This window comes from Garra rufa, chromosome 2 (genome assembly GCF_049309525.1).
Source record: "Garra rufa chromosome 2, GarRuf1.0, whole genome shotgun sequence".
Classification (NCBI taxonomy): Eukaryota; Metazoa; Chordata; class Actinopteri; order Cypriniformes; family Cyprinidae; genus Garra; species Garra rufa.
In genome coordinates, this window is record NC_133362.1 from 1,273,307 (window position 1) to 1,290,979 (window position 17,673).

Genomic DNA, 17,673 nt, shown 5'->3' on the forward strand with positions numbered 1-17,673 from the left:
TGTTAGTAATGATTCAATTGTTAGTAATGATTCAGTAATTATTTTCTATTGTTAGTAATGATTCAATAGAATAACTTTTCTATTGTTAGTAATGATTCAAGATCATGCACTGGGCAGAACCAGCTTGGGTTCTCTTGATTATGCATTTAGCATTTTTATGTAAAAAAAAAAATATTTTTACATTTTTATGTTAAAAAGTAAATGAATATGACACAACAGGCCTCTTGAGGAAAGTTTATTTGTGTATCTCTCAATATTCACTGAATTGCATATGAGCCATAAAAACCAGATGTGTGAAAACAATGCAAACTATATATATTTTGAACATTTTTAAACATAAGTTTGCATGTGTTTTTGTTGAGTATCTTATTTCATAGATGCATATACATAGAGCATGTATTGTGCATATACACATGCCTGAAAAAAATCTGTGTATTGTTGAGCTTAAACTAAATTCAGTTTTGCTAACTAAATGCTTATTGATTAGATGTCTGACAATAAATTTTCATTTTGCCAAAAGTTTAAAGCATTGAACAGATTTTCAGAAATAGGCTACAAAGGCCACCATTTATAGACCACAGAGTGTGTATGTAAAAAATATCTTGATTTATGCCCCTAAAAGGGCAACATATCCTTTGTGTTACAAAAATTTATAGGCAGATTATGAAAAATTAAATTCATAACATTTTAACATAAACACAATCATCTAACTATTAGCAACACCTTGTTTGAATATGTAAATCCTCTACAAATATTGGAAATATGTGAAATACATCCACTTCTACATGAGGGTGAGTATTTTCCAACATATGGTGGCTATGATGTTTGCTGTCTGTGAACGAAATAAAGAATGTATGTAATGTAAGTCACCAGATCCAAATCTTCACAACAAACACAGTTTCAATATGTTTTAAGACCATATATACCTATTATAAAGTGATTTTGTTATATATATATTATTGCATGTATGATATATGTATATATATATATATATATATATATATATATATATATATTGTGTGTGTGTGTGTGTGTGTGTGTGTGTGTGTGTTTTATTGTTAAAGGTCCTTAATTAAAATAAATGTGATCATTAAATCTCTTCAGCAGAAAATATCAGAGTCAGAGCTGTGTGTCATATCTATATTGTGTTTTTGTTTAATCTGTTATGATTGTATTCATATTAATCATGGCAGAGGGCATATGAAATAAGTTTAGTTTAAAAGCAAATGTTAATATTAATACACTAATTCAAATTATTTTTTGTTTTAGTTCAGTTCATCAGAAGACATCAGAACCAGACCCCAGCTGTGTGTCTATGAGGAGTGACGCTTCTTTGCCTCATCCAGTTAATTTTTTGAAGAATTATGAGTCTATAGGTCATCCACAAAATCTCAGGTACAATATTTAATTAGCAGATAGAATTGAAATGTTTATTGTGTTGCTTTATCATGTTATTATTTCAATATTTCATCTAATATTTTAACATTTTCTTACACACTGTCTGTTTCAGATCAGTTTATCAGAAGAAATCAGAACCAGAGTCCAGCTGTGTGTCTATGAGGACTGATGTTTCTTTGCCTCATCCAGTTAATTTTTTGAAGAGTGACGACACACGGTTTAACCTCAAGTAATAAATTGTTTTATAAAATATATGATTATAGTAAAATATTTTAAATTAATCTGTCACAATTATACAACACTATAATAAATATGAGCAGAATTCTGGCTAGAAAATGCAGTAAATTTAAGGACAATGAGTAGATATAGAGCAAAGGGTAGAATAATTTTTATTTTTATTTTCTTTTTATTTAAATGGTATTTATTTTTTACACTTATGACTTTGAGCTAGTGTACTTTTTAATAAAGTTGCGACTGTTATTTAGGTAATAAGAAAAATGTCACCAATGTCAGAGTGTTTGATTCTTAATTCAAGGTCAATTCTGCCACCCAGATCAGTAACAGAACCCATCTGTAAGAGATATGACCAGCCTATGAATCAACCACAAGACAGCACATATCCTGGTGTAAGGTAAAAATGATTTTTTTTTTATGTAATGCAATATTACACATTACTTAAATTCATAATTAATAAATTACACATTTCATAAACCTTATGACATGTTCGGTCTCTCATAATAGAAAACAAAGACATTTTGATCTGTAAATTTACCTCTGAAGCTCATCTATTAATGTGGTATTTTTTTCCAGGCATGAAGTCCTCAACATGTTTAGAAAAAATCTGATGAAGAAGTTTGAGCGTCTGTATGAGGGAACAGCGACGCAGGGAAACCCAACACTCCTGAATGAGATCTACACAGAGCTCTACATCACAGAGAGTGAGAGTGGAGAGATCAGTAATGAGCATGAGGTGAGACAGATTGAGACACAATCCAGGAGAGCAGCAACAGAGGACACAGCCATCAAATGCAATCACATCTTTAGACCTTTACCTGAACAAGACAAAGCCATCAGAACTGTGCTGACAAAGGGAGTCGCTGGCATTGGAAAAACAGTCTCTGTGCAGAAGTTCATCCTGGACTGGGCTGAAGGGAAAGAGAATCAGGACGTCCAGCTCATATTTCCACTTCCTTTCAGAGAAATGAATCTGATGAAGGACAAAACACTCAGTCTTTCAGAACTTCTTCATGTCTTTTTCCCTGAAACTAAAGAAATTGAAATATCCAGTGATGAATATCAAGTTTTGTTCATCTTTGATGGTCTGGATGAGTGTCGTTTGTCTCTGGACTTTAAGAGTAAAGTGAATCTGTGTAATATATCTGAATCAGCCTCAGTGGATGTGCTGCTGATGAACCTCATTGTGGGGAATCTGCTTCCCTCTGCTCTCATCTGGATCACCTCCAGACCAGCAGCAGCTGATCTCGTCCCCTCTGAGTGTGTCCATCGAGTGACAGAGGTACGAGGATTCAATGAGCCACAGAAGCAGGAATACTTCAGGAAAAGGATCAGTGAAAAGAGACTTGCAAACAGGATAATCTCACACCTGAAGTCATCAAGGAGCCTCTACATCATGTGCCACATCCCAGTGTTCTGCTGGATCTCAGCCGCTGTTCTAGAGAAGATGTTGAGTCCAGCAGAGAGTGGAGAGATTCCCAAGACTCTCACTCAAATGTACACACACTTTCTGATCCTTCAGACCAACATCAAACATGAGAAGGACTATGAGAAGAAGGTGACAGATGAAGACATGATCCTCAAACTAGGGAAAGTGGCTTTTCAGCAGCTTGTGAAAGGAAACCTGATCTTCTATGAGGAAGACCTGAGAGAGTGTGGCATTGATGTGACAGAAGCATCAGTGTACTCAGGATTGTGCACTCAGATCTTCAGAGAGGAGTTTGGCTTTTATCATGGGAAAGTCTTCTGCTTTGTTCATCTGAGCATTCAGGAACATCTAGCAGCTCTATATGTGCACCTCTCCTGGACAAACCACAACAGAAATGTGTTTGAACAAATCACCAATCATAGATTTCAGTCTGAAATGAAGAAACTCTATCAGCTCAGTTCATCAGAACATGTTTCATTATCTGAGCTTCATCAGAGAGCTATAGATGAAGCTCTGCTGAGTAAAAATGGACATCTGGATCTTTTCCTGCGGTTCCTTCTGGGTTTGTCAGTGGAGTCTCATCAGATTCTTCTACAACGAATAATGAAGATGAAAAGAAGCAGCTCTGACAGCAATAAGAAAACAGCTGTGTACATCAAGGAGATGATCAGGACCACTGACTCTCCAGAAAAATCCATCAATCTGTTCCACTGTCTGAATGAACTGGGTGATCATTCACTAGTGGAGGAAATACAACGGTATCTGAAATCTGGAACAATAAAGGAAGCCAATCTCTCTTCATCTCAGTGGTCAGCTGTAGTTTTTGTGTTGTTGACATCAGAAGAGGAACTGAATGTGTTTTGTCTTTATAAATTTGTTAAAGTAAATAATGAGACTGGAAATATGAACATTCTTCAGAAGTTGCTGCCTGTGATTAAAGAATCCAGATCAGTTAAGTAAGTATCAATGAGAACAATCGCTTCACTGGTAAAACATTAAGAAAATCAAAGTTAAAAGCTCATAAATCCTAAGTGTGGTGGTTATTATTTTAGTGGTCGAAATTTTTATGTGTTTTCAATACAGTGACACTGTAAAAGATTTCTTCAGGCATTCAAAATAAAAAGTCAGAGAAGTGGCATTAACAGTTTTGACTAATTAATAGATGAATGCTGATTTAATCCAATCTTAACTTTTGTGTGCGTGTGTGTAATTTGACATTAAAACATGCACGTGCAGTGTATTCTTTTGTGATATTAATTAATTTAATTATATTGGAATTGCAAGTTGTTGTTTATTGGAGTAAGTTCTTTGATAGTGTTTCACATGTATGATTTTCATCTCTCTATAGGTTGAATTATTGTGGCGTCACAGATGAAGGTTGTGCTGCTCTGGCTTCAGCTCTGAGATCAAACCTCTCACACCTGAGAAAACTGAATCTGTCTGGGAATAAACTAGGAGATTCAGTGAAGCTGCTTTCTGATGTACTTCAGAATCCTCACTGTAAACTGGAGACACTGTGGTAAGATCATATATGACACACTGTAAAGTATACTGTATGTGAAATAAATAAAAAAAAAACTGTTCAAAACTGTCTGTTCAAGAAGGCTCACTGGGGGAATCGCATATTTGTGCAGACCCCGTGGCCAGCTGCATGCCAGGGCATCCGTGCCAAGAGTACCCTCGGTCAGGGAGTAGAAAAACTGGCAGTGGGACATCTCCGGAAAAGCAAACAGGTCTACCTGAGCTTCCCTGAAACGTCTCTAAATTAGCTGGACCATCTGGGGGTGGAGGCTCCACTCTCCGGGAAGCGCAGCTCGTGAGAACTCGTCGGATGCACGGTTGAGCAAGCCCGGAATATGAATGGCACGAAGCAACCTCAGATGCTTCTGACTCCAAAGGAGGAGCAGACGGGCGAGCTGCGACATGCGACGGGAGCGTAGACCACCTTGTCGGTTGATGTATCGCAGTGTTGTCCGTATGGACCAACACGTGCTTGCCTCATAGGCATGCTTTTAAGATGGCTCAAGGCAACTGCTAGCAGCTCTAGGCAGTTGATGTGCCAGTGTAGCTGAGGGCCCATCAAAACGCCCGACACTGCCTGACCGTTGTACGTAGCCCCCCAGCCGGTGGTTGAGGCATCCATGTGTACCACAGTATGCCTGAAGACCTGTTCTTAGGGTACTCCTGCCCGAAGAAAAGCCAGGTCTGACCACGGGGTGAAGGTTTGGCGACAGGCAGAGGCTACTTTGACCTGGTGAGTGCCGCGCTGCCACGCTCTCCACGGGACTCTGCCATGGAGCCAGTGCTGAAGTGGTCTTGCATGGATCAGTCCAAGTGGTGTAACTGCCGCGGCTGCTGTCATGTGCCCCAGGAGCCTGTTTCAGTGGGACCACTGCCCTGCTCTTGAACGTATTCAAGCAGTTTTGCACCGACTGAGCACGCTCTTGTGTAAGGCGTGCTGTCTGACTGAGCGAGTCTAGTTCCTTACCGAGAAAAGAGATCCTCTGCAGGAGCACGCCGGGGCAGGATGTGACTGGTGGCCTCAGTCTGCTTCTGTGCGGAAGAGAACAGCTGGGAAAAGTTTTCCACTGTGTCGCCAAAGAGACCGGTCTGGGAAACGGGGGCATTCAGGAACCTGATTTTATCGGCTTCCCTCATGTCGGCCAGACACAGCCAGAGATGGCGTTCCTGGACCACCATAGTGGGCATCGCATGACCCAGAGACCGCGCAGTCACCTTCGTCGCATGTAGCGCGAGGTCCGTAGCGATACGAATTTCACGTAGAACTTCTGGGTTGAGACCACCCTCGTACAGGTCCTTCAGTGCCTGAGCCTGATGAACCTGCAACAACACTATAGCATGTAAGTCAGAGCCAGTAGCCCCACAAGCCGTATAGGCACTGCCGATCATAGCCGACGAGTGCCTACAGGCCCAGGAGGGGAGCAACGGATTGCACCGACAAGTGGAAGCGGCGCCAGGACACAATTGCATCGCCACCACACGCTCCACTGGCGGGACAGCCGTGTACCCTCGCGCTAGTCCGCCGTCCTGGGTGGTGAGGGAGGATGTGACACTGGTGCGGTTTCTGGCAGTAAAAGGTGCCATTCATGTCCCAGTGAGCTCATTATGCACTTCCGGGAAGAAAGGCACTGGGGTGGGACGCTGAGAACCAGCGCGGGCCAGCCCAAGATTCCAATCGTCCAGCCAGGAAAGATCAGGACGTGATGGAGGGTTCCATTCAAGCCCTACCTTCTCGGCTGCCTGGGCAAGCATAGCCATCATCTCAGGGTCGGTATCCGGCACCGCTGACTGCCCAGTGGACGGCAGCGTTCCGGAATAATCCTCCCCCGAGAAGTCTGGTTCACCCCCCGATGCCACTATCGACATCTGATCGTCAGGGGGAGCTCCAAAAGTAACGAGCAGGACCCCACGAGGAGGCCCCGCCCGCTCTCCTGGAAGCTCCACTGGTGATGGAGTGTCGGTGGAAGGAGGAACCCCCGACGGATTATCCGACGGGGAATTCCTCATTGTCACGGTCAGACCAGTCAGTCCTCTGCCAGAGGTAGAGTTTCCCTGGCGTTTGCCAGGGGAAACGGTAGATCTGGGCAGAGGAACTGGCACACCACCCCTTTGCTGGAAGTGGAGTATGGTCCGCAACTCTGTGATGGACATGCCGCCGTAATGACGACATGACTCATCCACGAACGCTGCCTGAGCGTGCTCAATGCCCAGACACGTTAGACAGCGATCGTGACCATCACCCGGCTCCAGGTAACGACCGCAACCAGAAACGCACGGGTGAAACGGCATTTTACTCGGCATTTTTACAAATGCCTCGTATTTAAAAAGACGTTCACCGTGTCACTTTTAGAAATCTGTTCGCAGTGCTGAAGCACACAGGGGAGATGGTCACTGGGACACAGAAGGCGGGTAGTGCAGTCCTTAACTGTGCGCTTTTCCACCCACAGAAAACTACCGCTGACGCGCCACCAACACTCACAGTTTGTCAGAGTTGTGCTTTAAAAGTTTGCTCGTTCCGTCTTTCCAAGGAGAAGATCGGCTCCAAAGCGAAAAGCTGTCTATGCATTGCACCTGCTACTTATTTATTCTCACGCTGTGATCAGCGGCAGCTGGATGCAGTCATGCATGCCAATGTGCATTGGCTTGTTTAGTTTACACACAAAGAGGATTGGTCTCTCTTGGCGATATCCCAATTCGTCGGTCTCCAATGTGACGTCGAAGAGGCCGACTGAGAGGGAACTAGTGCATAGAACAAATATTTCTATTTCTTGAATGATCCTTTGGATGTTTTATGTTCAGTGACATATTAAATTTCTGTTTAATGATCCATCATACATGTTGATTTGTGCTTTAAGTTTGTACTTTAACTTTAATATTAGATTCACAGCTAAACTGATCTGATCTGAGAGAGTGAAGAGTGTGTCGTTGTTCTCTACAGGTTGAGTAAGTGTGGCGTCACAGATGAAGGTTGTGCTGCTCTGGCTTCAGCTCTGAGATCAAACCCCTCACACCTGAGAGAACTGGATCTGTCGTGGAATAAACTAGGAGATTCAGTGAAGCTGCTTTCTGATGTACTACAGAATCCTCACTGTAAACTGGAGAAACTGAGGTAAGATCATATATGACTCACACATGACATACATTTAAAATAAATATAAAGTGTTCAGCCTCAGCTTTTCAGTATTAAAATAAACAGCATTGCAAAATGGTTCTGATGTTCACTATAGTTTATATGTAGATGATAACTGCATTTGTTACGGAAGCAGGTACATGAATATTTACTGAAAATAAACACACAGTGCTGCTTAAAAGTTTGTGAATCCTTCAGGATGTTCTGTATTTCCGCATAAATATGACCCAAAACATCATCAGATCCTGAAAGTAGACAAAGAGAACCCAATCAAACAAGTGAGAGAAAAATGTTTTCTTTTTCATTTATTTACTGAGAAAAATGATCCAGTGTTACATGTTTGTGTGTTACAAAAGTATGGGAATCTCTTGGATTAGCAGTTTATTTAAAAGTGAAATTAGATACATCTGTGCAGATGTCTTTTCAGTCAGTGCATTGACTATCAAATCTCGGTACGTGAACTGTTTTATGTTTATGTTTAAGAACAGGCAGGGCAACTTATTCTAGCAAATGCCAGAAGGGCTGGACCATTTTTTTTCAAATGTGGGCCGGTCAGTTTTTTTTTTCTTCTTTTTTTTTGTAATTTGTATTGTTTTTACATGCAGGCAGCTCTTATCTCTTGCAAGATGTGAATATTATGATGATGATGATGATGATGATGATGAAAGTAGTAATAATAATAATAATAATAAATGTTAAGCATTTGGCCCAATCGGCGACGGCCGGCTGGTTTCGAGATGGGCCGACCCAATCCGACCCAATCAGAGGTTATGTGGACGTAATCAAAATCTGGCAAGAATGTCAAACATTAAGTGCAACACAAGCTAATTGTCAATGATGGACCGTAAAAAAAGGAAAGGCCGTTCGGAAAACCTCAGAGAAAGCAAGAAAAAAGGGCTCTAAAATCAGACGCTGCCAAATGCATAAAATTAACTGAAATATTCTCAAAGGTTTATATTCGGCTGCTGCATCTGAGGACAGTAGCGCAGTAGAGGAGGTAAGAAGAAAACAGAAAATAATTTTCACGCTACTTCTGACAGTTTTTGACAGTAACCTACCAGTTGTAAGCTTAGCGTAGAACTCCCGTACATTTTAAAATGTCATTATCAGCAGATAACGTGGGATTTAGGATATACAGACTGCTGTATGCTACTATCAATATAGTCATGCAAAAGAACCTATAGCTATAGCCATAGTACTGTAGGCATTTGTAGTGAACTCTGAATACATAATTTTAAATACATGCTTAGGTTACAGTATGTAATTAATCCTTAGGTAGGGTGGAACATAGACTTCTATTACAGGCAATAGTGTAATATATCTATGCAATAGTTAAGACAATGTAAAATGAGACATCGGCTTGCTTATGTTCTCCCTTTGACTGAATCGTGTGCTCATCTATTCAAAACTAGAATGTTTCTGGACCCAGTGCAGATAGCTCAGCTGCTGCAGCAGAGTCAAGTATCATGGAGTTAGGAAGACAGCAATGAGAGAGACACACCGTGAGAGACCAGCAAGAAGCATGGACACATTGACAGTCAGGCTCGAGTGAGGAACAAGTATAATCACAGACAGCCATACAAACATATTAAAATTGCAGAGTTACAGAGTTAAAATGGATGAGAAGATGTAGAATTAGACAGACAATGTGTACAATGTCAACATAGATCAAGGAGAAGCCAACATATAGACAGTGGCAATAAAGAACAACACTGCAGAGAATGACATATATAGTTATTTGTGAATAAAGGTATGCTGAAGTGTTGTCCCAGTCCGCCCCTGAGAACAGGGATCTATCAAAGTCTGATCATGCTTGTGGAAGTGAATCATGTCAAAAGGTTACAAAACTATCTCTAAAGAGTGTGGACTCCACAAATCCACGGCCAGACAGATTGTGTACAAATGGAGGAATTTCAAGACCAAACTGTTACCTCCATGGGAAGTGGTTGACCAACAGAGATCACTCCAAAGCAGAACGTGTAATAGTCTGCGAACCCTTTAGAATTTTCTATATATAAATATCATAAGATTTGAAAGTAGTAGTAGTCCTGAAAGTATACAAAGAGAACCCAATCAAACAAGTGAGAGATTTTATTTATTTATTTTTTCATTTATTTATTGAGAAAAATGATCCAGTGTTACATATCGGTGCATTGAAAAAGTATGTTAATCTTTGCTTTCAGTATCTGGTGTGACCCCCATTTGCTGCATCAAAAACTCTATTGAGTTCAACACATTTCTATTTAGTTTTAAGCTGCCAGATGAGACCAAACATAAATGAGATGTAATGGGGAACACGTGGCTCCTGTGAAGCAAATGTCCTCCTGTAGGTGTTTATTAGAGGTGTGAGTGACTGTTTCTCCAGACAGATCCATTGTTATATCACTATGAAACAATATCTCACACTCAGCTCTGTGTGTCTGTTCAGTCTTGAAGCACATGACTGTTTCAAACAGCACCATTGAGCATCAACATGCATAAACCTCAATCTATCAGCAGCAGTATGTGGCAATGCTTGTCATTATATCTCCTCTCCTGCTCTGAGACCAGAGTCAATAACAAACACTTCAACTACAACTCAGGTTGTGTGATTGTTCTCTACAGGTTGATTGATTGTGGCGTCACAGATGAAGGTTGTGCTGCTCTGGTTTCAGCTCTGAGATCAAACCCCTCACACCTGAGACAACTGAATCTGTATAGGAATAAACTAGGAGATTCTAGTAGGAAGTTACTCTCTGATCTGAAGAACGATCCACATTATAAACTGGAGACATTATCCTATTGTGAGTGTTTGTTTATTTAAAGTTTCTAAATTGAGTAACAGACCTCCTGTGTGTGTAATCGGAGAATATTAGACAATAATTCAGCTCCACATTAGTCTCTGTACTTTAAACTGTTTAATTATGTGATGAGACTGTTTTATGAATACTTTCATCTCTTACAGATTCTCTAAATGATAGTAGTTGTTGATCAACGCTGTTATTAATCTATGATCAGTTCATTCATGTCTCTGTAATATGAATATACTGTTTTTTTTTCTGAGCTGGATCAGCTGATGTGATGTGACAGCAGTATTGTCTCATACTCATTTGTAACTGTTTGTGTGTTTTATTGCAGGACTCTCAGTATTTAGACATCAGTCCAGTTTTCTCAGGATGAGCTGATGGTGAATAAGGAGCCGCTACAGAGACGTCACAGTCTCACAATCAACAGAGACTGAGTGGTGGGACTCTCGAAAAATGTGGGATTTTTCTTTAAACAATTCTTTATGCCATTTTTTTTTTCACTAGATGATTTTTAAGAACTTTTACACTAAAACATTTATGGGTAGCATAATGTAAAACATTGTCATGAATTCATTGTACTCCCATTTGTAAAAGAAAAATTCATTGTTTCATTACCCCATACAAAACTCTGATAAACGCTTTTTTTATAGAATATTTTGTTTCCCAGCAGTGACTGTCTACTTCAGAAACAGACTTGATTACAGATGCATTTATCCCATATTGGGCTCATATTATAAGCCATAAAAGCCTGATGCAACAAATATGACATGTAATACAAACACTTTATTTAAGCCAATCCCTAATCCTAGCACTAATTATTGAATAATAATTAATATAACCCAGTACTTAAATGTATAAGTACACTGTAAGGACATTAAAATAAAGTGTATTTTTTTAATACAAGGTTCAATAAACTGTTTCATTTTAAAAATGTTGATTTTTCTGACTACTAGACTTTACAGGGTCAAAAAAAAGAGTGAATAACCTGGCAACAGAGGTAAATTTAAGCAGAATACTTGATCTGACTGTTTTATTCTCTTCTATTCTTCATCTCTTGACACATCTCTCTAAACCAATATTTTAGTCATTATGGGATCAATTTTACAGATTAATTTTACAGAATTTTGCAGTCACAGATAAAAGAAATTAAGCATGAAACAACAATATAAAAACACAAATACAGGTCCTTTTCAAAAAATTAGCATATTGTGATAAAGTTCATTATTTTCTGTAATGTACTGATAAACATTAGACTTTCATATATTTTAGATTCATTACACACAACTGAAGTAGTTCAAGCCTTTTATTGTTTTAATATTGATGATTTTGGCATACAGCTCATGAAAACCCAAAATTCCTATCTAAAAAAATTAGCATATTTCATCCGACCAATAAAAGAAAAGTGTTTTTAATACAAAAAAAAGTCAACCTTCAAATAATTATGTTCAGTTATGCACTCAATACTTGGTCGGGAATCCTTTTGCAGAAATGACTGCTTCAATGCGGCGTGGCATGGAGGCAATCAGCCTGTGGCACTGCTGAGGTGTTATGGAGGCCCAGGATGCTTCGATAGCGGCCTTAAGCTCATCCAGAGTGTTGGGTCCTGCGTCTCTCAACTTTCTCTTCACAATATCCCACAGATTCTCTATGGGGTTCAGGTCAGGAGAGTTGGCAGGCCAATTGAGCACAGTAATACCATGGTCAGTAAACCATTTACCAGTGGTTTTGGCACTGTGAGCAGGTGCCAGGTCGTGCTGAAAAATGAAATATTCATCTCCATAAAGCTTTTCAGCAGATGGAAGCATGAAGTGCTCCAAAATCTCCTGATAGCTAGCTGCATTGACCCTGCACTTGATAAAACACAGTGGACCAACACCAGCAGCTGACATGGCACCCCAGACCATCACTGACTGTGGGTACTTGACACTGGACTTCAGGCATTTTGGCATTTCCCTCTCCCCAGTCTTCCTCCAGACTCTGGCACCTTGATTTCCGAATGACATGCAAAATTTGCTTTCATCCGAAAAAAGTACTTTGGACCACTGAGCAACAGTCCAGTGCTGCTTCTCTGTAGCCCAGGTCAGGCGCTTCTGCCGCTGTTTCTGGTTCAAAAGTGGCTTGACCTGGGGAATGCGGCACCTGTAGCCCATTTCCTGCACACGCCTGTACACGGTGGCTCTGGATGTTTCTACTCCAGACTCAGTCCACTGCTTCCGCTGGTCCCCCAAGGTCTGGAATCGGTCCTTCTCCACAATCTTCCTCAGGGTCCGGTCACCTCTTCTCGTTGTGCAGCGTTTTCTGCCACACTTTTTCCTTCCCACAGACTTCCCACTGAGGTGCCTTGATACAGCACTCTGGGAACAGCCTATTCGTTCAGAAATTTCTTTCTGTGTCTTACCCTCTTGCTTGAGGGTGTCAATGATGACCTTCTGGACAGCAGTCAGGTCGGCAGTCTTACCCATGATTGCGGTTTTGAGTAATGAACCAGGCTGGGAGTTTTTAAAAGCCTCAGGAATCTTTTGCAGGTGTTTAGAGTTAATAAGTTGATTCAGATGATTAGGTTAATAGCTCGTTTAGAGAACCTTTTCATGATATGCTAATTTTTTGAGATAGGAATTTTGGGTTTTCATGAGCTGTATGCCAAAATCATCAATATTAAAACAATAAAAGGTTTGAGCTACTTCAGTTGTGTAGTAATGAATCTAAAATATATGAAAGTCTAATGTTTATCAGTACATTACAGAAAATAATGAACTTTATCACAATATGCTAATTTTTTTTTAAAGGACCTGTATATTGCTCCAAATTTAAAAATAAAAGCAACGTTTTCAGAATAGCAAACAATGGTCCCGGATCGAAAAATAATAAGTGCAATTAAAAAGGTAAATATTTAAAATCATATTGCACAAAACTGAAATAGAAATAGAAAAATCATCTGACTTGCACACAAAATCATGTTTTCTTTTGGTTGTATTTTTGTTTTTTCCTCAAAAAAATTTCAAAGAGCCTCATTAACTGCCTGTCGTTTCGTCTTTGCTTTAGTAAGCAATAATGACTGATGACGACTTGAATTAAAAACACAAGAACTGCTTTACTGAAGTTTCGTTTAGAATTTGTACAGGGATGAATTCACTTTGTGTGCACACATACTTAGTTGGTTTTATTCTATCACACTCTCGGCATTATGAGCAACTAATCGTAAAGCTGAACAGCTCAATAAATCACTATAATAACTGCTTCAGTTCTTATTATTGAAAACAATTAATTGAACATTATACAAAGCTTTTTTGACTAATATTAATCTAATTTATTTTACAACATCCTCTCCCCTAAAGAACAACTGCTCATCAACTTAAATCTCTAATGGATATATAAACTGAACAGGTCTTCTTAACACAGTCTCTCTGGATACGAACAGCACAAGATCTAACTTTCATGTCTCTGTCTGGAAACAACTCTTCCATTTTTCATAATTTCCAGGTTTGTCTTGGCATGTTGGCATCTCCGTTGAGAACAATGTCACTCATCTTCAACTCACTAGGTTTCTGTGGGCTGCAGGAATGTGCAGATTTCAGGTCTAGCAAATAGTCTTTTCGTCAGTGATTCCACAGATTGGTCAAGAGTCTGTTTCTGTATCTCCACCTCCTTGCTCCTTACTCACAGTGAGATGATCATGGTCTGCAGAGAATGGTTTTAGTGGCAGTGAAGTTAGTCATTGTGTGGACTTTGCTGTAAATCTCTCTCTCTCTCTCTCTCTCTCTCTCTCTCTATATATATATATATATATATATATATATATATATATATATATACTGAAGTCAACTGTTGTTCATCAGCATCAAGAAAAAGTCTCAAATCTCTCATTTTTGAATCTCAGTTCAGGGTTTCACCAGCCTTTATCAAACTAACCTCATGACTAAAGCTGCACACTTGTGTCACTTTGGTCCAGTACTTCTCAGCCTCAAACATTTCTTCATCAGTCCAACTCACCTCATCTCTTGAGCTTTAACTTGTATTGTGCACAAACCTCTTAATCCAAGCAGTCACCCACAATACCTTCTTCAGTTTATTGTACTTCAGTAAATCTAGCACAGGCTTCATTTCACTTTGGTCGCTGCTGCTGCTGAGTTGCACAGTGATCTGCTGAACTTGTTTTAGTTCATTACTCACATCTTCATCACTTTGATCTTCATCACTCTCTCACAGATTCAGTGTAGTCAGAAATGAAGGTCCTTTCCACCACAGTTTGCTCTTTTTCAGGTTAGATACAGTCAGGCCTCTTGTGAGGAGATCTGCTGGATTGGCTTTGCCTTTACAGTGAGATCACATTGCAGGGTTGGTTAAGGACTGTATTTTAGTAATTTTAGTCACTCTGTTTGACATAAACTGTCTCTGATCCTGGTTTCTCAGTCTCCGGTGCAAGGTCATTCATCGTTGTCTTCCATTTATTCTACATCTCTGGACAGTTTATCGTCTTTTTACAAAGGTCCATGCCAGCTGTGGACATAATCTGTATGGCATCAGAAGTTATGGAGAAAGCATTCTCAGCATCACTTGCACTTGAGATGAAGTCATCCACATAAACTGATTCCTTTATTATCTTCACTACCTCATGAAGCTGGGCTTTATATTCCTTCAAATGTTTTCTGACAGTTGCGGTGAGGAGAAATGGGCTGGAGAGACTCCAAACACCAGCCTCGTCATCCATAACACACGCAGCTTCTCACATGAGTCTTCATGAGGCGGTGCAGAGAGCCAGAGGAAACACACCACATCTCTGTTCTTCTCAGCAAAAGAAATCTGCAAGAAATCCTTTTTGATATCCACTGTCAGTGCAATCGAGATTTTGCAGTCTGATTTTTATTAATATACTGAGCAGATCTGGGTTCAGGTTAGGACCAGTAATAAGACAGTCATTAAGTGATGGAGAGCCAGTGTCATGTGATGAAGAATCAAGCACTACTCTGAGCTTGTTGTTACCTGATCTTCACAGAGAACAGCATGATGAGGCATGTAGTATTTGTAACCTTCTCTTAAGGACCTCAAATCTTTTCTTTGCAATCCTGTCATTATCTGGGAGTTCTGGCTTGTCAGGTCGCCACAGCAGCTCAACTTCATATTGTTCATCTTTGTACTAAGTTGTCTTTTTAAACTTGTGAAGAGCCTCCTCTTCCTCAAGACTGTATGTCTTCTTCATGGTGATACTCAAGAGACTCTATTTGACCAGAAGGCTTTCAGACGCTCTGAAACCAGTGTCTCTTCAGTAACTTGTGTTTGCATGCAGGCTGCATCTGCAACAATGGACACTTTGACTGGACCCTGCACTGACCATCCAAAGATGCTCTCAGTACTATGGTACGGTCTAAATCCTCACTGTAAATCCTCACAGATATAATTTTTCTCTAAGAAGGAATATAGTTGTGAGGATACTACCTTTTGTGGTATCAGTCTGTAATGAATTAATTATTTGGGATCAAGTTGTGATTTTGTAATGAGATGCTTAATAACAGCCACTTTGAAGGTTTTTGGGGCATATCCTAAATGACAATGACAAATAATAATATTCATAAGAGGATCTGTGACTTCTGAAAGCACCTTTTTTAGTAGCTTAGATGGTATAGAGTCTAACAAACATGTACATGTTGTTGGTTTAGATGATTTAACAAGCTTATTCAATTCTTCCTCTCCTATAGCAGAAAATGAGTGGAATTGTTCCTCAGGGGATCTATAGCACACTATCTGATGTGATACTGCAGCTGACGGCTGCATGGTTATAGTTTTTTTCTCTAATGGTATCGATCTTGGAATTAAAGAAAGTCATAAAGTCATTACTGCTGTGCTGTTGGGCAATGTCTATGTTTGCTGATTATTTATTTTGGTTAAATTAGCCACTGTGCTGAATAAATACCTGGGGTTGTGTTTGTTTTCTTCTAAAAGAGATGGAAAGTAAGCAGATCTAGCAGTTTTTAGTGCTTTTCTATAATATAAATACTTTTCTTCCATGCAATGTGAAGCACCTCTAGTTTTGTTTTCTTCCAGCTGTGCTCCATTTCCCGGGCTGCTCTCTTTAGGGCATGAGTGAGCTTGTTATACCACAGTGTCTGACTGCTTTCCTTAATCTTCCTTAAGCGTAGGAGAGCAACAGTGTCTGAAGTGGTGGAAAAAACAGAGTCAATAGTTTTGTTACATCATCAAGATTTTCTGAGCTATTGGATATGCTGAGGAATTGAGACAGCTCAGGAAGATTATTTAGAAAGCAGTCTTTTGCATTAGAAGTGATGGTTCAACCATATTTGTTACAAGGAGCTGAATTTGCAGGTTTAGCTATATGGAGAATATACACAAGAGACTAGATAATGATCTGAGATATCATCACTCTGCTGCAGAATGTCTATGCCATTAACATCAATTTGGTGTTGATCGTATTAAATCTAAAGTATGTTTACGACAATAAGTAGATCCTGACGTGTTTTCAAAAAAATTGTTAGAATGTCTATAATGCTGATCCCAATGCATATTTTTCATTGTCAACATGAATATTAAAATCACCAACAATTAAGACTTTATCTGCGACCATCACTAGCTCAAACAGAATATCAGCAAATTCTTTAATAAAAGTCTTCATGGTGCGCTGGTGGCCTGTATACAGTAGCCACAGAGGATCACAGAGGATTTATCATCAACACTTATTACTCTAGATAATGTTATATGAAGCATCATTACTTCAGACAAATCATACTTGAAACCAAACCTCTGAGAAATACTGAAAATATCACTATAAATTATAGCAACACCTAATACTTTTTAGCTTTTGCATGTGGCTCATGCTTATAACAGTAATCTTGAGGGGTTGACTCATTTAAAATAATGTAATCATCTGGTTTTAGCCAGGTTTCTGTCAAACAGAGCACATCTAGGTTATGATCGGTGATCATATCATTTACAAAAGGGAAAGAAAGGGATCTAATATTTATTAAGCCAAGCTTTATCATTTGTTTATCTTTGTTTTGTTTAGCTTTTATATTAATCGATTGACAACAAGAACAACACTCATTGCTCATGACTGAATAACATTTGTGTTCACAAGGATCACTCTATGTTTAATGAAAACAATGCAATTTTATTTTACATTTGATTATTCAATTTCTGCACATGAACATCCTGCTTTTTTGTGC

General features: G+C 39.5%; 1 protein-coding gene across 4 annotated transcripts in view; it reads left to right on the forward strand.

Annotated features, from left to right (window-relative positions):
* Positions 1-1,137: 1,137 nt before the first annotated feature.
* LOC141325129 (NACHT, LRR and PYD domains-containing protein 12-like) overlaps positions 1,138-17,673 on the forward strand; it is an 80,179-nt gene continuing 63,643 nt past the window's right edge. Inside the window, exons 1-8 of one of the 4 annotated variants that reach the window (XM_073833619.1) lie at positions 1,179-1,395; positions 1,511-1,627; positions 1,934-2,029; positions 2,209-4,017; positions 4,410-4,580; positions 7,521-7,691; positions 10,317-10,495; positions 10,830-11,403. In XM_073833619.1, coding sequence (XP_073689720.1) covers positions 1,316-1,395; positions 1,511-1,627; positions 1,934-2,029; positions 2,209-4,017; positions 4,410-4,580; positions 7,521-7,691; positions 10,317-10,495; positions 10,830-10,831 — 2,625 coding nt within the window. In that variant the 5' untranslated portion in view covers positions 1,179-1,315 and the 3' untranslated portion in view covers positions 10,832-11,403. Of the gene's footprint in view, positions 1,396-1,510; positions 1,628-1,933; positions 2,030-2,208; positions 4,018-4,409; positions 4,581-7,520; positions 7,692-10,316; positions 10,496-10,829; positions 11,404-17,673 lie in introns of those variants that run through there. The other 3 variants (XM_073833620.1, XM_073833616.1, XM_073833617.1) reach the window with 3 other exon arrangements.